The sequence below is a fragment of the Lissotriton vulgaris genome, chromosome 5 (genome assembly GCF_964263255.1).
Source record: "Lissotriton vulgaris chromosome 5, aLisVul1.2, whole genome shotgun sequence".
In the NCBI taxonomy this organism is placed as follows: Eukaryota; Metazoa; Chordata; class Amphibia; order Caudata; family Salamandridae; genus Lissotriton; species Lissotriton vulgaris.
In genome coordinates, this window is record NC_141693.1 from 1,560,113,410 (window position 1) to 1,560,135,569 (window position 22,160).

At 48.4% G+C, this 22,160-nt stretch overlaps 1 protein-coding gene across 1 annotated transcript in view; it reads right to left on the reverse strand.

Moving 5' to 3' along the window:
* Positions 1 to 22,160, reverse strand: part of CHD8 (chromodomain helicase DNA binding protein 8) — a 911,220-nt gene that overhangs the window by 498,462 nt on the left and 390,598 nt on the right. The window contains exons 13-14 of the mRNA XM_086919771.1: positions 21,059 to 21,235; positions 20,394 to 20,537 (exon numbers count right to left, since the gene is read on the reverse strand). Coding sequence (XP_086775897.1) covers positions 20,394 to 20,537; positions 21,059 to 21,235 — 321 coding nt within the window. The remainder of the gene's footprint in view (positions 1 to 20,393; positions 20,538 to 21,058; positions 21,236 to 22,160) is intronic.

Sequence of the window (22,160 nt, forward strand, 5' to 3'; positions counted from 1 at the left end):
CTCTGAGAGAGCTGTTCTTTTGGGGTATTAGAAAATATAGGGAGTACACGCCCAACCTTTGATACTGTAGTGGTACAGGCTCTATGGCTCCCTTTAGGATGAGAAACTGAACCTCTTTTTTGAGGAGCTGCAGATGCTGTGGTGACATTTTGTGTGAACGTGGAGGAATGTTTGGAGGATTATTGGTAAGGTCTAGGCAATAACCAGATTGAATCATTTATAGCACCCATTTGTCTGTAGTTATTAATTGCCAGGCAGGGAGGAATTGAGAAAGATGTCCCCCGACAGGTGTTGAATGATTGGCGGCAGCGGAGGCAAATCGCTGTTTGTTAGGTGAGGGAGAGGTACGTAGTGTGAACCTTTATCCCTACCCTTCCCGTTGTTGCCTCTGTACCCTCCTCTAAAGAAGCCTCTTGTAAAGGTGGATTGATTGTTGCCTTTGCACGGTGTTGAGGCAGAGTCCGACGAGATACTTTTTAACCCTCCAAGATAGAAGGAGCGACGAAAGGAACTCCGATTGAAGGGGGACTTAGGGTTCCCATAGATTTTGCAACGTCTGTGTCCTTTTTCATTTACTCTAGGGAGCTGTCTATAACAGGACCAAAGAGATGTTTGTCGAACGGTGTGTTCAGAATGGAAGCTTGGACTTCGGGTTATATCTCGGAAATTCTTAACAAGGCGTGGCTTCTTAATAAAACACTAGTACTAATGGCCCTAGCAGCAGTATCAACTGCATCTAAAGCACACTGAATTGAGGAATTAGAGATGAACAAATCGTTTACCTGTCGGTGTAGTTTTGCAGCTTGAAGATCCTTCTGGATTCACTATGTTGTGCATTATTCCGCGGTCTAGTGGTTGGGTCCGGAATCGTAGTCTTTTCTCGTTTTTTTTTTCCCGTATCCCAGGTGGGCGTCTACATCCCACCTTTTGGTGCCCTTCCTGTGACGTCGGCACGATTCCTGCAGACGCTCCCACCTTTGGACGCCATCTTCGGATTCTTTTTTTCTTGTTTTTGTGTTCATGAATCCTTTTGCAATGTTTTCAAGTTTTTCCTTAAAGTAAATGAATTTTCACTTTGTCTCTTAAGGTGTCTGTTTGTATATTGTCCTTGTATTTCCACCTTCTTCTCCTGCCTCATCTTTCTGGCGGAGGTGGGTGGGTTCGCTAGTGAATCCAGAAAGATCTTCAAACTGCAAAACTACACCGACAGGTAAGAAACTATTCGTTTTGCAGGTGAATCTTTCTGGATTCACTATGCTGTGCATAGACTTTGTAGAGGTTGGTTATGCTTGTGGCAGCTGGGTGGAAGATGAGCGTTGGCTGTTGAATATATGTTGAAGCACTTTCTGTCCTTGTTAGAAAGTGCCATCTTTCTTGCCATGGTATGCCCCCACTATTTTATGAACTGCTGATGTGCTTTGAGTGAGTGTGCCCTGGGTTACTGCAAACCAGGTACCCAGGGCCTGTGTTCCTTCCCTAAAACGGTGTTGAAACTAAAACCCAATTGGCATCTCTGGCCACCTATCAGCCCCTAGTAAAGGTACCCAGGGCATGCGGAACAGAGAAGACCCCTGAGGGCTGCAGCACTTATTGTGCCACCGTCAGGGGGCCTGTACCATGACACCCACACACTGCCTTTGCAGGCTGAGAGCCTAAGTACAGAACTAAACAAAGAGTAGACATGGCACACATCCCTGTGTGCCATGCCTACAGAACCCACTGCCCTGGCATACTTCAGTCACCCCTCTAGCTGGGTGCCCTATGCCAGAGGTGTGGGCACAGGTACATGAGCCCTGTGCCCCTACAGTACCCTGGGCCATTCCTGGGCACTGTAAGTGCAGTGATGCCATTAAGAGTACATGGTGCTGGGAGGTTGTCATTACGAACTCCACAGCACCATAATGGCTACACTGAAGACTGACAAGTTTGTTACCAAACTTCTCAGCACATTAAACCCACACTGTTGCCAGTGTGGGATTAAATGTAAAATGCACCAGAGGGCATCTTAGAGATGCCCACTGAAAACCAAACATACAAGCCACGTCTGTGCCGAGTGGCTGCAGAGGCAGACATGTTGCTGGACCCCTTGATGCAGATCCCCCAGCCCTCCTGGGCCTGCAACCATGCACACCCTGGGCGAGGTGCTAGGTCTCCTCCCCCAGGATGGGCAGGGGGAAGCTTCAAAGGCATGCCGCTTCTGTGAGCTTCTCCAGACCATTTGCTGTACCCAGCAGCTGGCCCCCACCAGTCCTGACCCCCACTCTGGCTGGAATACTGGCGGGAAACACTACGTCATGAAGGGGGGTGTGCTAGCCTGTGCCAACCCCACCCCTCAGGTGGGGGAGACTAGGTGAAGGCCGACCCCGGGCTCCGGCCATCTTGAAGATGGGGAGCCCTGCCCAATCACAGCTAGGCTCCTGCCCCCCCCCCTCTCCCACAGGAGAGGAGTGGGCTAGGGGGTGTGCCCACCCCAGGACAGGGAACTATTGGTCCCTGTCCTTGCCTTACCTGTACCGCCCCTAAATTCAGTATTTAGGGGCTCCCTGAACCTTCCTTCCTCAGATCCCGCTGTGTAGCTGCTAACAACAAGACGACAACAACTGACTTGGACTCAGCCCTACCAGCCTGTTGATCCTGGAACCTGCACCTGCCTAATCCCGGCGACTCCTGGGGACAGCTGCCTCGGGACACCCAGAGGACCTGCCTGCCTTGACCCTCTTAAAGTCTGGGACTCCCATCAGCAGAGGCTGTGCTGAAACAACACCCCAGGTACAAGCCAGGAAGCTCCAGACCTGGCCAACCAACTCTGCACCTGCCGAGCCCGGCATGTGCCCGAGTGATCCAGGACCATGAGGACATCCCCCCGGCGACTGGGACCCGAAGTCCAGTGCCCAAAGACCCTCCTCGACGACCCCGACGACGCCTGAAGCCTCAGGACAGAGGACCCCTCTGACAGCGACCAGGAGGGAGTAAGATTCCCGACCTCAAAAGACACCCCTCCACCAGGCGCCCCATGGTCCCCTGTGCCCAACTCCTGGGCGCCTACCTAACCTCCAAGACTTACCCCTCAAAGTGGTGGTCGCTCCAGAAAATCCTTCGTCCCCGAGCCTGCAGCCTTTGTTCTCTTTTCAAGTTCCTCATTTTATAACATTGAGCGCCCGACGGCTCAAAAGCACCCTGCACCCAGCCGCCCGAGTGCCCATGGCAGTGCAACCTGTACCCTATCCTACTTCCCCATTTGCCCTGAGCAAGTGACCAGGAGCCCAGCTCCCATAGCCACGTGGCCTGCTAACCAGCAGCCACCAACAAGAGGCCCCCTTTCCCTCACTGGATAACATTGGGCCTAACTACCTCTGCACCCGGCCCCCCCTGTGCCTCTGGGGGTGAACCAACTGTACTTACCTGACCCTGGGGGACCCCTGAGTCTATCCCCAGAACCCTAACTTCACCAGCCAAGTACTCACCTGGAAACCAATAACTCACTCACCTGCCATTGGATAACAGACTGGTTTGACTAGAAAAATCTTTTAAGTGTGAGTTTTTGTAAACAAAATATTCATATAAAATCACCCGAATTCCGAAGTACTCACCTGTGATCAGGGGAGACACTAGTACTGTACTTTGTAGCCCAGTACTGAACCGCAAAAGTAATCCTTACTGGGTTTACTAGTAACTTGTATTTTCTCTATAGGAATCCATAGTCTGCTTTTCTACGAAATTTCTTCTGTCTACTTTTGAAAGCTAGAAATATTCTTTAAAAATCATACAAAATACTGAAACGTAATTACTTACCTGTTTTGAATTGAGACCCCAGTGCTGGCCCCAGGAGACCAGTACTTGATTACAAAAGTAACAAGATCGTACTTTACCGGCAACCTGAATTTTCTTTCATTGGATAACATTGCCAGATTCCTGTTGAAAAGTTTCGAAGTGTGAACTTTTAAAATCGCTTTTTATTCCTGAAAAATCACTACAATACTGTTAGACCTGTCTGCCCCTGTGAGTTCCCTCACAATTATTATTTATTTTGTCCCCTTTGGCCTTCCAGAGCATCGTTATGTTTTTTTGTTTTAATGTCCATCAGAACTTTTCCAGTATTGTCGCAGGGGCTAGATGTTCCTTGAATCGGTTATTCTTGAAAGGCCTAGTCTCCCTCAGAACAATTACCACTGTTAGAGTCCTAAAATGGTGGCCATCAACTGATAAAATTGTCACCTCCGGGAGGTTGGCCCATTGACTTGCTTTAGGAAGGTTCTAGAACCCTCCAGCACCTTCCAGTAGCCAGGACCCAGCCTATATAAGGCCGAGACCAGGGTGGCCATTTTAGGTGTGAAGTGACCGGAAGGAGAGCAAGGTGGACCAGGGCAGGAGGGAGGCAGACTTGTGAGGAGGACAGCGCTTTCACCAGTAAAGATCGTCCTGTGGGTCAGCTGAATACTTGTATTGACGCTGCCCCTCTGAGACTGACCAAACCTTGACCCAGAAGTGGATTTCTACTCCTAAAGCAAGACCCCACACTTTTTACGGAAGTCTGGTGTCTGGGGAAGTAAATCAAGGTCTGCCTGCCATCTCGCAATTACAAGTTCCCCTCATAACCCTGTGGTGGAGATTGCCCAAGGAATAACAGGGTCGCAACGTGTGTGGAGATTCCGCACTTACTGTGAAGAGAAGACGGCGCTTCGCTAGCATACCTGTGGCGTGGGGATTTCCATCTCCTCAGGTCCGTGGTCGACGGCGGTGGATGTGGAGGCATGGCTGGACGGAGGCGCCTGGGGCGGAAGAAGGAGGTCCGAAGTGACGTCGAGGAGGAAGTCGGGCGGAGACAGAGCCCTGGCCCAAGGTGCCCGCAGTGACGTGGGAAGCGGCTGAGCCCAGAGCGACGGAGGCCGGGCGGAGGCGGAGCTAGCCTTCGAGAGTTCGCCGTGAGAAGCACCCGCCATTGTCACACAGCCTGGATAACACCACTGGAGAAGATCGGAAGCGCTCACATGTCTCAGAGTGAAGTAAACCCTCTCCGGTGACAGAGCGAGGGAGCGACGCTCGTCAGACTTCCGCTGTGAGGGCCCGACACCGCTAAAGTAAGCTGGGGGAGTTGACCGGGAGAGGGAGGCGGAGCACTATTAAGGTGATTACGTCCACCGAGCAGTAGTGACACTACAGGAACAGCCTGACAGTGGAACTCTACCCTTCTAAGACTGGTCCCGATCTAAAAAGAGAGCTAACGGATTTCTGAGGAGTGTGAAAAGGGGAGACGTGGCCCCAGAGTTCATTGATCGTGTGGTAGGATATCTCTAGGGGGTTATCCCAGAAGTCTTAGGGTAGTAGCTGAATAAACCATCAGCGTGAAGGGGGTTATTGAGGAACCAGGTCACCACTGATAGGAGCCGGGCAGTTGTAATGTGTTGAGAATGTTCCAATAATATATCTGTCTTCTCTCAAAGTTATAGTTGGTGGTGACATTGTTCAGGATAACTGTGGGGGCGGTCTGCTGTTCAACTGAAGCCTCAGGCTAATGCTGAGAATGCGTACCAAGGGTAATGTACAATACAGATTAAACGTTGAGGTGCATTTATGTAGTTTGTAGTCTGTGTCACCTGATCATTTACTGCTAGGAAAAGTCACTGCTGTTGCTACAGATGATCTATATATGATATGTAAAAGAAAAGTATTGAACAACTCTGTAATAAGAATGTAAATGAATGCTGCTTAGTGACACTGCAAAATTCTGCTTGTAATCAAATGTAAGCATTAATCTGATTTAAAGAAAAAGAAAAAGATACAAAGAGAAACTTTTATAAAAGGTACTGGTATTTTTCTACATTGATGTGGTGTCCTTTATTTTTAGTGGTAAGGCATTGAGTTACTGTGAGTGAATTGTAAGCATTACATGCAAGCCTTAGAGTTCTAGCAACTCTCGTTCTGTGCCAGGCTACCCTATGTAGTCTAGGTTTCCTAGGTTTAACAAATACTTTAAACGTTTTTGCTAAACTGTTTTCAGCTTAGACCCCAGGACTGAACCTAGGAGCCAGTCCTGGAATTACCAAAGTAAATTCACGTTTTAAGATGGCCGCCTGGTAGGAGCTCTGGTCCGGAGCTCCTAGTGCTTGGGATCCCTTTCCTTGAATTATCCCTGAAAGCACGCACCACCTTCGGCGAGAAAAACAAGTAACTGGATCGTAACAAGCACCTGTTCTGAATTCAAGTAACTGGATCTAAAAGTAACTGGAATATCGCTGTAAAACACCTACCTGCAGCAGTGACGGACAAGACCCCTGCAACCTCGGCGGAGCCCAGGACGGCTGGAGTTGAGCAGAGTTGAGCGCCCGACTTGAGACCCGCCTGATGAACACCATCGTTGGCAACGGACCTGAACCTGAGCCTGGAACTGTGCTGGGAACGCCGGGGAGGCTCCTGATGGACGATTGCATTCCGCTGCCCTCTTGAGTGCAGAGGCGCCTGGCTTGCCTATGGATACCGCCTGCAGTTACCCTGTCACGGGAGCCGCCGGGGCGGGGGACAAGCGGTCAGGAGCTGGCGCTGACCGATCCGGTGCAAGTGACAGAGGGCGTCCGGCTGGAGGCTCCCCCCCTCCCCCCTCCCCCCTCCCGGTGGATCAGCTAGAACAGAACAGTCGACATCTGGAGTGGATTTCGGTGTGCCCTGTTGGTGTGTTTTGGGCAGCATAGGCTGGTGTGCTTTGGGCAGAGTTTCCGTGGGAGACCTCCCCCCCCTCCCAGTGGATAAGCGAGCACGGCGTGGTGGGCACAGGGAGCGGCTCCGGTGTGCCCTGTTTGTGTGCTTTTGTACTTGGGGCAACGTTCCGACGGGAGGCTTCCCCTCTTCCTCTCCTCCCCCCCCCCCCCCCCTACAAGTGGATCAGCGAGAGCGAAGCGGTGGACGCCTGGAGCGCTGCACCCCGGTGGATCACAGAGAGTGTAGCGCCCTGCTGCAGCGGAGGCTTCATCATCGCCCCCCCCTACAATCAGTGCCACTTAAACCGCCGGAATGGGAGACAAACGGACGGGAGTTTGAGGCGGACCGACCCAGCGCTGGGGATAGAGGGTGCTCCGGCTGGAGGTCCCCCCCCAGTGGATCATTGAGAACGAGGCAATCATCGGCCTCTAGAGTGCCTCCAGTTTACCCTGTCTGCGTGTCTGGGCGGACACGGCGCCGTTCTGCTTTGGAGGTGCCTGACTGGAGCAGCGTTATTGCACACTGACGCCGCGGAAGGTAACTGAACACAAAACTATATGCCAAAGCTACTGCATTATATACTCATGCCGATTTTTCACTATTTGTCCCTGAATTCTGCATGAAAAACTACCATTTTAATCACTCATGCTGGTTTCTCACTTTAACGCCGGAATGCACTGTAGGCACTGCATTTTTTGCATTTTCGCGGGCTCTGTGGTTTCCTCACTCACCATTGGCCAATATGGCTAGGGCCATAAACTGGAGCCATAAATCGCCCTTCTGCCCAACAGATGACCAGGAGGCTTCATACCAGTGCGGTCAGGGATCAGCAAAAGTGAGATAAGACTCCCTCCCAGCAAGCTAGGGCCTGGGCTTGCTCAAATAGAATCTGAAACTGCCCTCCCCTGCTCTGAAAGCAACAACAACTAAAAGAGGACTATCGTCTCGATCTCCCCATTTGGCGGCCATCTTGGCCTGGTCTCTCGCTCGCCTTGGCGGCCATCATGGACTAGTCATTCCCACTAGCTGAACACACCCTTAGAGCTGGCCTTCTTAGACCAATCTCTCCTACCACAGACTTTACACAGCTTTGTATCTAAAACTTTGTGTGATCAAGTGTCTGCCTTTTATTGCAGTATTATATTTCTACTTGTATTTTATACATCTTGTGTACCCAGCACCCAGTATTATATTTCTACCTGTATTTTATACATCTTGTGTACCCAGCACCCATTCACTTTTCTCCACACCGGTAGTACACCGATCGCTACCTCATATTTTACCGGTTGCTTACTAGTGTCATATTTGTCGTTAGTAGCCTTTTGTTTGCACCTATATTGGTTCTATTATATCTTTAGTATTTTATTCATATTTGCATGTTATATTGGTTACAGTATTTCTTCAGTATTTTATTCTTATTTGTATACTGTATATTGTGTAAGCTGCACCCAATTCACTTTTATCCCTATTATGCACTGATTGTTACCCCATATATCCTGTTCATTCTCGTAAGCTGCACCCATTCACTTTCTATTCCTGGATTGCACCAATGCTACTTTCTACATTCTGGCTATTTCTGGCCACTCACTAATGTCACTTTGGGTCCATTTACCTCATTGCTACCGCACATATCTTGTACATTTTTGCAAGCTGCACCCACTCGTTGATTCCTGGTCTGCACCGATTGCTACCTCTTTTATTTTGACTATTCGGCCACTTACTAGTGACACTTCTGTGCCATGTAACCTACGGCTGACAGTTGTTTTTGCACATATGTAGCCTTAGCGTTCGTCATCACATACCCACCTTTACAGCCTTCCCAACATGGATCTCATCGGCAAGCACACATATAGAATCAACTACCCAACCAGTCTCACCAAAAAAGCCGCTAAGCGCTTTAAACACAACCTCCTGAGGGCCCACCCTGAAACCCCCTTTGCCGACACCTACTTCTCACCGGTCAATGGAGCCGTGAACATTGATATCATCTTCCACACCTCACGTAGAGCTCACAGAGAAAAGTGTTCCTCACCCTGCTCACCGTCTCCACCACCAGAAAAACCGTTCATGGCCTAACTCTCTCCATCTCGCCATCCCAACTATTGCCTGGCAGAATCACCATTACTATCTACAATAACGGGATTATCCTAATTCAATCCACAGACAAGAACTTGGAACTACTTGACAACTTGTTCCCCAAGTTCAAGGAGCACCTTTCCAAGCTTCGGTCCTCTACCCATAACTCCTCCATCACTACCATTCATGACGTCACAGCCCCCACCCACAACTTATCTCAGCATCAGAATGACACGCACCTCACCTCTACCCCCAGCACCCCAGTCAATCACCCACCTGCTGTTACCACCCCACATTCCTCAATCACACTCACAAATCTCTCCCCCTCACACACTAGCCGTCCCTCTAGCACCAACTTTTGGACCCCCACACATCACTCCCATTCCTCCCTCCCCTGACATCACAACTCCACCCACAACCCCTTTTACCTTGATCAGCTCCAGAACGACACGCATAACAACAAGTCCCACCCTCTGTCCCCCCCCCCTCTCTCAGTCTCCACTACCACCCGCTAACTACCCACGCAGAGCGCACCACATCTACTATTATAATCCCCCCTCCCCACGACAGGACCATTTCCAACCCCATCTCCCCCCCCCCCCCTCTCAGTCCACACTACCCTTCAGGCTCCCCCATCACCACCATCATACACTCCACTTCCTTCCCGCTCTCTACACCTGCCACCAATTCCCTCCTCTACACCACCAACCTCTTCCGTACTTCAACCACGCCCAACGCCCCCCATACCCTCTCCGCTCCCTAACACTAACCCGCACACCGACTCTGCGGAGCCCGGCATGAACTCCAACCCATCCCCCCACCCGTGCGATAATTACCTGGTCAGCCACTCACCCATGACTTCCACCCCCAGCACTAACACTCATCCCACGCTTGACAAGATGATGTCCTCCCTCCTCCAACTCAAAGAAGACATTCACACCATCAAAGAAGAAATTCACACCATCAAAAAACTACTCATCACACCCCCTAGAAACACCTCGCCCACTACCACCCCCCTCTCAACCTGCTCTCCACCCGTCCTTATGCCGCCCCCAAGCTACATCCCTCACACAGGACTGCGATCCGAGCCCACAACCGCAACAACCGCACCCGCCGCCCACACTGGACCTCGATCCCTGCCCTCAATCGCAACAACCGCCCCAGTCGTACATGCAACCCTCTTTCGGATCTTGACACTCTCACTCTCCTACGACCCAACTCCCCTAAACGACACAACTGCCTCGCATCAGCCGATTCCCACTATACACTCAAATCCCCGTAGACCCGCCACACTAAACAACAGAATCTCCGTCCCGAATAACCTTAGAAAAGTCCCCCTCTCCCTAGTACCCTCTACCTCCCCTGACACACCCAGTCTCAAATGCACTCTCCTAAACTGCAGATCGGCTGCTAGACACTCCCCCGCCATCGCTGATCTCATCCTAACATTGGACCTTGACCTAATCTTTTTGACTGAAACCTGGCTAACCGAATCTTCTACACCTATAATGGACATTCTGGTTCCCCCCAACTATCACATCATCAGGCTTGACAGGTCTGGGAAGATAGGTGGTGGAATCGCTTGCATATACAGGAACAGCCTTTCTGTTCTGAAAGCCCCCGCACCTTCCCTACCCTCCCCAACTTCCTACGAATACATCTGCCTCGATATCATCAGTGAGGGCAAACCGATATGCTCTCTTCACGTCATTTACCACCCACCCAGAGACAAGCTCACCTTCGCCCAACAAATCATGGACATGATTTCAACCAACGCCAGACGACAGCTCACCCAAATATACCTTGGAGACTTCAACCTTCACTGGAACGATCACGATGATGCGGTGGTAAATAGTCTTAAAAGCTTTCTCAACGCCCTGGACCTCACACAATTATGCAACAGTCCAACCCACGAGAAAGGTTCCATACTCGACCTCATCATCGCCAAAGAGGATGCTATTCAACTTGAGTCTATCCAACCCTGTGACTGGTCAGACCACCATATTGTCACATTTCACATCAATGAAAAAGTCAAACTCAACGCGGTTCAATCCTCCAGACCTAAAGTCTGGAAAAGAGACCTGAAAAATCTCAACCCATACTCTTTAACCCCGAACAGCCGCGACCTCCTGCTCCCTCCTACGGGCGCCACAGATGTCCAATCCTTGACTGACCACTATCTCAATACCATGTCCTCAATAATTAATGAGGCTGCTCCCATGCAGCTAAAAAGAGTCTCCGCTAAAATCTCCAATCCATGGTACGACGGGAGTCTCAATGAAGATAGACGAGCCATGTGTATGGCAGAGCGCACCTGGAGAACAGCTCCCTCTGCACTGCACCTGAAAACCCTGAAGAAAAAGAGAAACGCCTACTTCAGGAAAATAAAGCGGTCAAAAGCAAACTTCTTCAGCCTCCAGCTCGACCAAGCAAAAAACCGTCCAAGAAAACTGTTTGAATTAATCAGAACACAAGCCAAGGATCAACCACAACCTATCAGTACTTTGTGCAAAGCACCCTCCGGTGATGACTTTGCCGCTTTCTTTACCCAAAAAACTGACAACATAAAGAATGATCTCCGCACTGACGTAAGCCTCTACAACACACCTACATGCATAACACCCACTGAACCAAAAAACAATGCAACATGGTCATCCTTTGACACCTACTCCGAAGAAGAAATAGGCAAACTGCTCAGCACCTTGAAACCATCCAATCACCTCACGGATCCCCTCCCTGCTAACGCTGTCAAAGATTTCACCCCACTGATCCTCCCACTCTGGACTAAAATTATCAACAGTTCGCTCCAAGAAGGTATCATCCCTGACTCCCTCAAAGTTGGTCAAGTCACACCCTTACTAAAGAAACCTACTGCCGACCCATCCGACCTAAACAATTACCGCCCCATTACCAATATTCCCACTCTCGCCAAACTATTGGAAAAATGCGCACAACTACAACTGACTAAACACATTGATCAGTTTGATCTCCTCAACCCTCATCAATCAGGCTTCCGAGCAGGACACAGTACTTTAACTGCTATGACTCACATAATTGACGACGCCCTTCAAATCCTAGATCAAAAGGATACCTGCCTCCTCATCCTTCTTGATCTCTCCTCAGCATTCGACACGGTTAAACATGAGAACTTACTCGATCTTTTGAACACAAGAATGGGTCTATCTGGGACTGTTCTCAAGTGGTTCACCTCATTTTTACACAACAGGACGCAGAAATTCAAGAGTAACAACATGATGTCCGCACCAGTACCTGTTTCGTTAGGCGTCCCCCAAGGATCCTCCCTATCACCAACCTTGTTCAACCTAGTTATGGAACCTCTCACCACCTTGTTACAAGCATCCAATGCACTTTTTCACATGTATGCAGATGACACCCAACTATATCTCAAACTACAATCCCCCAATGACATCTTACTCCTGAACTCAACGCTCAGAAGCACCCAATCTTGGCTTGCCGATAATCATCTCAAACTCAATGCCCTGAAAACAGAATTCCTTCTGATCTCACCTCCCGCGAAGATCTCTACCACTCAAACCTGGCTTAAACAGCTAACTGCACTCAATGTCCAACCCACCATAGTGGATTCAGCAAAATCTCTAGGCATAACCCTCGACTCTAATCTCAACATGCAGCATCATATCAGCAAGGCTACCAAGGGAGCGAACTACCAAATCAACACCCTGAGGAAACTTAAACCCTTCCTACCTGCCAAAGACTTCCAAACTGCAGTACAAGCGCTAGTAATCCCGCGAATTGAATACGGCAGCACCGCCCTCTGCGGTCTCCCGTTAAACCACTACTGCACCCCTAAGAGCTTCTCTAAACGCTGCAGCGAGACTCATCACTGGGTCAAAAAAACACTCACATATCTCCCCTGACCTGAAATCCCTGAACTGGCTGCCTTTTGAAGCCAGAATACATCTGAAAATCGCCTGCATGACACACAAGGCTATACACCTGAGCTCTCCCGGATACCTCACTCAGAAGCTGTCAATCTCTGGCGGCTCTAGAAACACTAGAGGCAAAAACAACCTTCTGCTAAAACCTCGAAGATTCCGGAAAGTAAAAACTTATAAACGCTCCTTTTCAGGAATGGCACCCAGGATCTGGAACTCACTCCGCCTGAAACCAGGCTCATCTCCTCCATCACAATTTTTAAGAAAGAAGTAAAAGCTATTCTCATGGCCAAATGCACATGACCTATGAGCTGTAAAGTCTCTTCACCGATCTGTATTATGTTGCTCGAACTCTACGATTATGTTTATTATTTGTATTATTGCTTTACCTGACTTTCTATGCGCACATTTATCTGTACTATGTTGCTCGTACTCTACGATTATGTGTTTTATTTGTATTATTGGTTCACCTGACTATGCGCACATTTATCTATAATACTTGCACTATTGATGTACCCGTTCTACTTTGCTCCCCCACGTATAATCTCACTCTACCTGATGACCTGCCACTCACTCTCTTGTTGTTATTCCTTGCATTGTAAAGCGCTCTGATATCTGCAAAGATCTTGTTCACGCTATATAAAACTTTCAAAATAAATAAATAAATAAATCTACAAAGTAATCAACTGTATTTATATAAGGAAATCCATTGAGCTAAATGCTAAATTGTGTGGAGATATGTGTTGTCTACTGCAACCACTGTACCTATTGTCTTTACGAAGTTTATTGCCTTACTGCAAAGTACTCATCTGAGACCTCTCCTATTGAGAACAGTATATTTTTTGATACCTGTTGGTTCTAGAAATAAAACAACTATATCTTTTGATATAAAAACAATTGGCCTGGCGTTCAGTCTTTGAGTGTGTGAAACCTTATGCTGACTGAGTGTGTACAACAAATGCTTTACACTGCCCTCTGGTACTGCCTTACTACTCGACCAAGATACCACTTTAGAGAGTAAGGTCATACCTGGTTTTCACCTCTGTTATACCTCGGGGGGTTTGTGGACTCTATACACACTGTACCTTATTCTGGTCCGGTATATATAGAACCCCTTTCTCACAGTCCTACTTGTGCTTCCTTGTTCATTCATCCACGCAGTAGTGCTTCGTGAACGTGTGCACTGAAGCCCATGTTGCCGCCAGGCATATGTCTTGGATGGGTGTGTTAGCCAGTAAGGCTATTGTTGCTCCCTTTTTTTCTGGTAGAGTTGGCTTGTGCCCCCTCTGTTAGTTCTTGACCTGCCTGTTTGTGGCAGAATTGTATTGTTTGTGCGATCCATCGCGCGATGGTGGCCTTAGTTACTGGTCTACCCAGGAAACTGCTTGCGAAGGACACAAAGAAGGAATAGTTTCTTACCTGTCGGTGTAGTTTTGCAGCTTGAAGATCTTTCTGGATTCACTATGCTGTGCATTATTCCACGGTCTAGTGGTTGGGTCCGTAATCGTAGTCTTTTCTTTCTTTTTTTTTCTTCGTAGCCCAGGTGGGTGCCGACGTCCCACCTTTTGGTGTACTTCCTGTGACGTTGGCACTCTTCCTGCGGAAACTCCCACCTTTGGGCGCCATCTTCGGATTCTTTTTTCTTGTTTTTGCCTTCTGTTTTTGAATCCTTTGACAATGTTTTCTATTTCTTCTTCAAGTAAGTGATTTTTCCGCTTAGTCCTTTAAGGTGTCTGTTTCTATATTGTCCTTGTATTACCACCTTCTTCTCCTGCCTCATCTTTCTGGCGGAGGTGGGTGGGTTCGCTAGTGAATCTAGAAAGATCTTTAAGCTGCAAAACTACACCGACAGGCAAGAAACTATTTGTTTTGTAGCGTGAATCTTTCTGGATTCACTATGCTGTGCATAGACTTTGTAGCGGTTTGTTACGTTTGTGGCGGTTGGGTGGAAGATGAGCTTTGGTTGTTACATATATGTTGAAGCACCTTTTGTCCTACTTGTGCTTCCTTGTTCATTTGCATATCCACACAGTAGTGCTTAGTGAACGTGTGCACTGAAGCCCATTTTGCCGGCAGGCATATGTCTTGGATGGGTGTGTTAGCCAGGAAGGCTATTGTTGCTCCCTTCTTCCTGGTAGAGTGGGCTCGTGCCCCCTCTGCTAGTTCTTGGCCTGCCTGTTTGTGGCAGAATTGTATAGTTTGTGCGATCCATTGTGCGATGGTTCCCTTTGTTACTGGTCTACCCAGGAAACTGCTTGCGAAGGACACAAGAACTGCTTTGTTTTCCTGTGCTCCTTAGTGGTTTCCATGTAATGGACGCTTCTAGCGTCCAGAGTGTGCAGTGCACTCTCTGTGCTTGCGGATGGTTTCTGAAAGAAGCTTGGTATTTGTACTGTCTGGTTCATGTGGAACCTCGACACCACCGTTAGCATAAAGTGTGGGTCAGTTCTCATTACCACCCTATCATTGTGTATTTGTATGTATGGTTCTTGCAGTGTTAGTGCTTGTAGCTCGCTTACCCTGTGCAGCAAGGTGATTGCCACCAGAAAGGTTGTCTTCATTTTTAGGGAGGCCTTATGGATGGGTTCAAAGGGCGTTTTCATGAGCTCTGTTAGGACTAAATTAAGGTTCCATGCCGGTGGCGGCATCCTCTTAGGTGGTGCAATCCTCTTTGCCCCTTCCAGGAATCTCTTTACTACTTGTGATGTAAAGAAGCTCTTTCCTATCTCTCATCTTGTGTAGGCTACTATCGCTGCTAGGTGTACTCTTAGCGAGGATGAACTTCGTTTTGCTTTCAGCAGGTGCGTGAGATATCTTAGCACGTTGATTCCCTTGTCATCTTCTTGTGTAGTTTCTTCTTGCTGCACCACTGTGTGAACCTTCCATTTTGCCGCATAGCACCTTCGTGTGGTAGGTCTTTTTTGTCGCTCGTAGCACCCACATTCTATAGCCCCGCGTCTTGGCCCGGCTAAGAATACTTCAAAGGAGCCATCGGTCCATCTTTCAAAATCGAAACCGAAACCTACAGAGGCAAAACCGAAACTACTAAAAGTTGTTGTCGGATCGACGCCATCCAACACGCCGACGCCAGTCAAGTCAAAGACTGTCGACAGCCCTTCGGGGTCAAAAGGGGGCGCCGCCTCGAAGACCGGGGCGCCGAAGCCAAGCTTTACAGTCAAGCACGTCACGTCGGAGTCAACATCGACGCCCAAGCATGGCGACAAGACCAAAGGTCTCCAGACCAAGAAGGCTGTCGAGCCGAAGATTTCAGCGTTCAAACCGCAACTGGGGAAAGCTCTCGAGTCGAAGACCAAACCTGACCCGAAACAGCAGATTGCATCGACGCCCAAGGCCGTACATGCTACGCACCGTGAGCTCGAGTAGACGCAAGGAAGCAAGCATGCTAGTGAGCCGCCGAAGCAGCTCGGATCGAACACTACGGCAAGCTTTAAAAAGGTCGGCTCGTCCACAAGTCACCCTCAAATTAAATACGGTCTGCCGCCACCGGCTCGACCCAAGCATCTCGAGCAGCACAAAGGCACCGACACATCCTTAAGACTGTCCGCGCCTTCGAAGTCCACTCCTGAGGGGGTAATGTTCCAAGAGCCCTCGTATGACAACCAGTCGAAACTCTTCATCGACTCGGAATCTGGCAGGTTCACCATCCATAAACGGAAAATCGCACCAGAACATCCCTTGGAGGCGTACAAAATCCCTCTTAAATGGAAGGAGGACTCGACCACCTCACCAGTTCTTTTTGAACATGTTGAGAGCTATTCCCAACAGGTGGCATATTCTCCAGCGCAAAGCGAGGAGGACATGGGTGATGAATACGGTCAGACAGCGTTCACCTATCATAATGACACTGATCAGGAGGAACCTCAGCAATGGACTGATGCTGCAGACCCTGATGATCCACAAGCTGCACCGGACATTCAGTCTTACAAAGTCAAAACCTCGCCTACTGAAGACACAGCGGCGTTTAACGCTTTAATAGAAAGGGCATCCCTCAACCATGACGTGGAAATGCATGCAGAACCTGTGGAAGAAGATTTCTTATTTGATACTTTCTCCACCTCTGAAAAATTGGCAAAGACATTGACTATGCTGAAAGGAGTCCTCAAACATGCTGCGGACATTTTCAAAGAACCTTCCGGCGATGCCTCGACCTGAGCCGTAGGGAGCGTATTGTCAGTTTTAGGCCCGGCTACTGCGGTTGGGCCCGACTCATCACTGGAGTGGTCATCGACGCCACCGATGGCCTCTGCGTCGTCCCCTACCTCGACGACGTCTTCATCATGGACGTAGTCCTCATCGTCTTCGTCTACATCGAAGTTGGAGTCATGTTCCGACGCTGGGTCCGACTGCTGGTCAGGATCTTCTTCGTCGGCGCCTTCTTCGTCACCAGCCTCGAAGATGTTTTCTGGCTCGGGCGCAGACTTCTGCGCTGACTGTCTTGCTGCACGTCGAACTCGAAGCGTCTTCTGCGACCGGAACTTTGAGCAGGCCATACAGCTGGCCTCGTCGTGGTCCGGGGATAAACATTTATTGCACACTGGGTGCACATCAGTGTGAGGGTACTTTGAGTTGCAGACGGGGCATCGTTTAAAACGACTTCGGTCCATCATCGTCGTAGTTTGGGCCTTTGGTGTCGAAAGTCAAAAGTGGCCTTCGACTTCCTGTTCGAAGAACTGGAGAAAGTAGGCACCGAACGAGACAATACCGACGCCCCGAAGGCCTTTCGGCCTTAGAAAAGAGATATAACAAGTTTCCGAACTGGAGTCGAGAAAGTACATCCGAACCCAATGGCGGAAAAAAACCAATCTGGGGATGGAGAGGATGCTCTTGGCCTTGTCATGTTGACGCGGAGTCTCGAGAACCTTCGGGTCACCGAGTCCTTTGTTGGTGTCGACCGCCTTCGGCGCTGACTTATTCGGCTCGACCACCTTGACTTTAGTCTTCGGCGCGGCAGACTTCGTCTCGACGCCCTTGACTTGAGCCTTCGTATCGACAACACCCTTCTGCTTCTTCGGCGCCGAGGGCTCCGAGGCCTTGGATCCGACCAAAGTAATGTGCACTTTCGGTTTCGAGGTGGGCACCAGTGCTGTTTCTTGTGTCGAGACCGTAGGTTTCACTTTCGGTTTCGATTTTCCAGGGTGCGGCTCAATACCAACGTCCGTGGCCGAGCCCGAAGGCGGGGCCGTAGAACCCATCGTAAGATCTTGGTTAAGGCCTAGTGGCGATCCCTCGACCTGAGCCTTATGAATCGGTACGGCCCCGGTGTCAGTGCGAGGTAGCTCTTCGTCCGAGCTATCCTCCATGGCCCCAAAGGCCCAGTCGTCGTCCCCTACCTAGTCGACGACTTCTTCAGCTTCGAACATTTCGGCGTCCGCGTCGTAGTTGTAGTTGACGTCTGACGCGGGATTCAACAGGTTGTCCCCGATGTCCCGGTTAGCTTCTTCTTCGACATCCCCGGCATCGAAAATGTCCGCAGGCGCCGGTGCAGTGTGCTGGGCCTCCTGGCGCGCAGCGCGTCGATGCTTAAGCGTCTTCTTGGACCTGAAGCGGGAACAAGCCATGCAACTGGCTTCATCGTGGTCCGGCGACAGACACTTGTTGCACCCCGGGTGGACGTCGATGTGGGGATACTTTGAGTTGCAGACGGGATATCTCTTGAACGGACTTCGGTCCACAATGAACAGTCGATAGGGTCTGAGGCGTCGACTGGGCCCTCTGCGCCGAAAGCACGCGGGTGTAAGGAATCCGGCTCGGAACAGAGCTGGAATGGTTAGGCACCAAACGCAAGACTATACCGACGAAGAAACTAAAGACCTTTTGGTCTTAAGAAAAGTTCTTTATTGATTCCGACTAGAGGGAACCCAAAGACATCCGAACCCAATGGCGGAAAAAAACAATCTGAGGATGGAGTCGATGCCCATGCGCACTGTAGTCCAGGGGAGGAGCCACCTATCTCGTGATACTTCGAAGACTCTTCCAGGACAACAATGTGCGATCATCCGGACCCAACACTAGGCGGCGATCTATGCACAGATATGAATTCAGCAGCCCACATGCCTCGAACACCCACTTTCCTACACGAGCATCCCAACTTACCTCTCCAACCAGTGGTTACTTCCAGAAGATCTTCATCCCCAAGCCTATAGTCTTTGTTGCGACCGGGGAATCCCCATTGTAATCCACAGGGCACCCAATGCCAAAACAGAACTCTGCACTTAGCCATACCCAGCCTCTGCAGGTGTACTTCGAATGCTAACTGGAATCCCCTTTTGTCCTGAGCCGAACACCAGGAGCTTTGCTTCCACAACCTTGTGGCCTGCTCGTAAGCAAACACCAACCAGAACCCTCCCACCCCCCATTGGATAACATTGGACCAAAGCACTCTGCACCCGGCCACCCTAGTGCCGCTGAGGGGGCTTGAGAGTGCATTCTAGACCCTGGAGGTACCCTGGTTCTAACCCCGAACACCAACCCCAAACCCAAGTACTTACCTTGAAAGAGATCACCACATTTCTTCCCATAGGACTGCATTGACTGCCTTCTTGTGAAAATTGTTTTAACCGTGGAGTTGGTTTTATAGGACAGCTTGAAAAACTGCAAATATCTAAACACTTCTCGACTAACCTTTTCTCTAAGAAATGTTTCAGCTTGATATCTAGGCATATCACACTTGAGAAGAAAAAGTAATCCATACAGTAATCTGAAAGTAATCAAAAGTAATCTAACAGTAATATCCACTGTATTTATAAATATGTAAAAAAGTAATTTTCATTCAGCTTGCTTGTATTGTTCAACCTGCCTTCAAAAGTACCATTTACACTGACTGTACCAGGGTTGCTTGGTTCTAGAAAGTAAATATAACTATATAACATTTTTTCACAAACAAATTGGTCTGAGTTCAGTCTTGAGTGTGTGACATCATTTGCTGCCAGAGTGTGTACAACAAATGCTTAACACTACCCTCTGATAAAGCCTTACTGTGTGACCAGGTTACCACAAATAGAGAGTAAAGAGCTATCTACGTGTACCACTGCCTACCTTTGGGGTTCCACTGGACGCTATGCACACTATACCTCATTTTGGTTTAGTATATACAGAGCCAGCTTCCTACAACAGCGCCATACAGCACACATGGTAAATGAGGACTGGGTAGATTTTACATGGGAGAGACTAATGGTTTCTCTTACCTCCAGAAGATAAATATAATCGACAGTAACCCCAAACTCTGGTGAAGAGGCTGCAATGGTCCTTTAATTGGGGAGGGAGGGTATAAACTACTCTGTGCAGAGAGGCAGCAATGGCCCTTCACTCGGGGAGAAACTACTGTGAGCAAGACTCTACTGTTGAGTGACTTCAATTAACATGGAGCATCTCTAGTAGTCTCACACACTTTAATGTCAACCGAAAAAACAAAGGAAGGCCAGAAACCACTAACTGGGCAAGGAAGCACAGATTTTCCAAGTCATGCAAAGACTTTTTCCCTACATCCATGTTCTACCTAATTTTACCACTATAGGGAAGGAATGGAGTTCAAGGCCTTAGCATCATTTTTCAAATGTCAGATATGAAGGGCAATTATGGGTTGACATTCAAAATTTTTATACTTTTTCTCTCACAATTCAATCACGGTTGGGAATAAATACCACACCAAAAAAAGCAAATCTTCATTGCAAATGGTATGATTATTACCTGCTCCTCAGTCTTCAGGTCACCAAAGTCTTTAAGGAATTCAGACTCAGAAGGGAACTGTGATGGCTCTAGAAAGTGCAGCAAGCTGAAAAGTTCCTCAACAGTGTTCTGCAAAGGTGTGCCAGTCAGCAGGACTTTATGCTCCTAGAGATACAGAAGAGAAAGCCTATCAGGACAAAAAGAGAATAAAGATTTTGGTTTTCGACCTGGAGGAGAGGGGCAAGACACCGCAAAGACTGAATATGTGGGGATTTCAATGGGTTAGTTTAACAATAGCATCTTAATAGGAAACAAAAAGTCAGCATGCAGTGAGGAAATAGGTCAGTGTAAGGGCCTCGGCGGATGTACATGCCAACAGGGATCAAATCCAAAGATCTACAATGACAATGTAGAGGTACTGATAGTTTAAATCAAGGGTGCCCCTTTCACAAGGAATGAAAGCAGGAAGTAATGTGGTTACATTAAGTTAGTGAAAAGCAAACTCCATGTGGATGCTTTTTTCTCATACTCCACCACCACAGCCTCTATGGCAATCTGTTTGAGGCCACTGGCTTCATGCATCTCTACTCTGCTTTCCATGGTGTTCCTCAAGATGCAGATCCAGGTGTTAAAGGCAGCCATTTCCTTTTACTTATGACGTATTTTTAGAGATCCCAAAAACATACCAGGTCCATGTGCTTGAGGCTGTCCAAAAGCTTGCAGTTGCGGTTCTTCAGCCTGTGGGCCTCATCAATGATCACGCAGCGCCACTCAATCTCACGCAGCTCAGGGCAGTCAGACAACACCATCTCAAAAGTAGTAATTAGGGCATCAAACTTATATGCACCGGGAATGAGACGGTCCTAAAGAGGAGGCACAAACAAATATATATATTAATCAAAATGTGTTTGGCTTTTTCAGAAGAATCTATTTTGAGAATAAAGATTAACATTTAAAACTATTGTAGGAACGTGCCCATTCTGCATGGTTGCTGTAGTAAAGTATGATCTGCTTTTATGGTTGCCCCCACATTTTGCTTGATTTAATGAGGTTTCAGACTAGTCTGCTGGTAGCCTGCTAATCAAGACACCAGTCTCTGTGCTTTCTCCTCTAAATTAGTTTGCTAAGTGTAAGAATGTGGCTCTGTATATACTGCACCAAAGTAAGGTACAGCGTGCACAGAGTCCACAGTCCCTGCAGGTTTGGCAGAGGTTAAAGTTAGATGTAACATTACTCACTAAAGTGGTAGCTTGGTCGAGCAGTAAGGCAGTATCAGAGGACAGTGTAAAGCAGTTGTTGTACACACTAAGTCAGCAAAGGCCAATTGTTTTGTATATAAAAATATAATTTTGTTTTATTTTAGAACCACAAGTAGGTATAAAAATACTTTCTCAGAATGAGATGCTACAGTTGAATACTTTCAAATAGCAATAGACTTTTCAATGCAATAGATACAGTTGTTCGAATATGCAACACAAGTTCAACACAATTACATCATTGAGCTCAATGGGGATTTGAAGTAAAATGCAATATTCGTTACTTTACGTAGGTTTTTCTTACTCAGGGCTGGATCCTGGATTCAGCCCTGGTGCATCTCCGGTAAACAGTTGAAAGAAATCGTTACATAGGCAATTTTTAAGGAATATTTGTATTTTTCAAATATCGACAGAAGAATTTCTGGCAAAAACCAGCCAATGTTATCCTATGGAGGAAAATCAGATTATTAGAAAATCACAGTTGTAATTACTTTTTAAGGTCAGTGCTGGGCACAAAGATCCAGCACTGGGA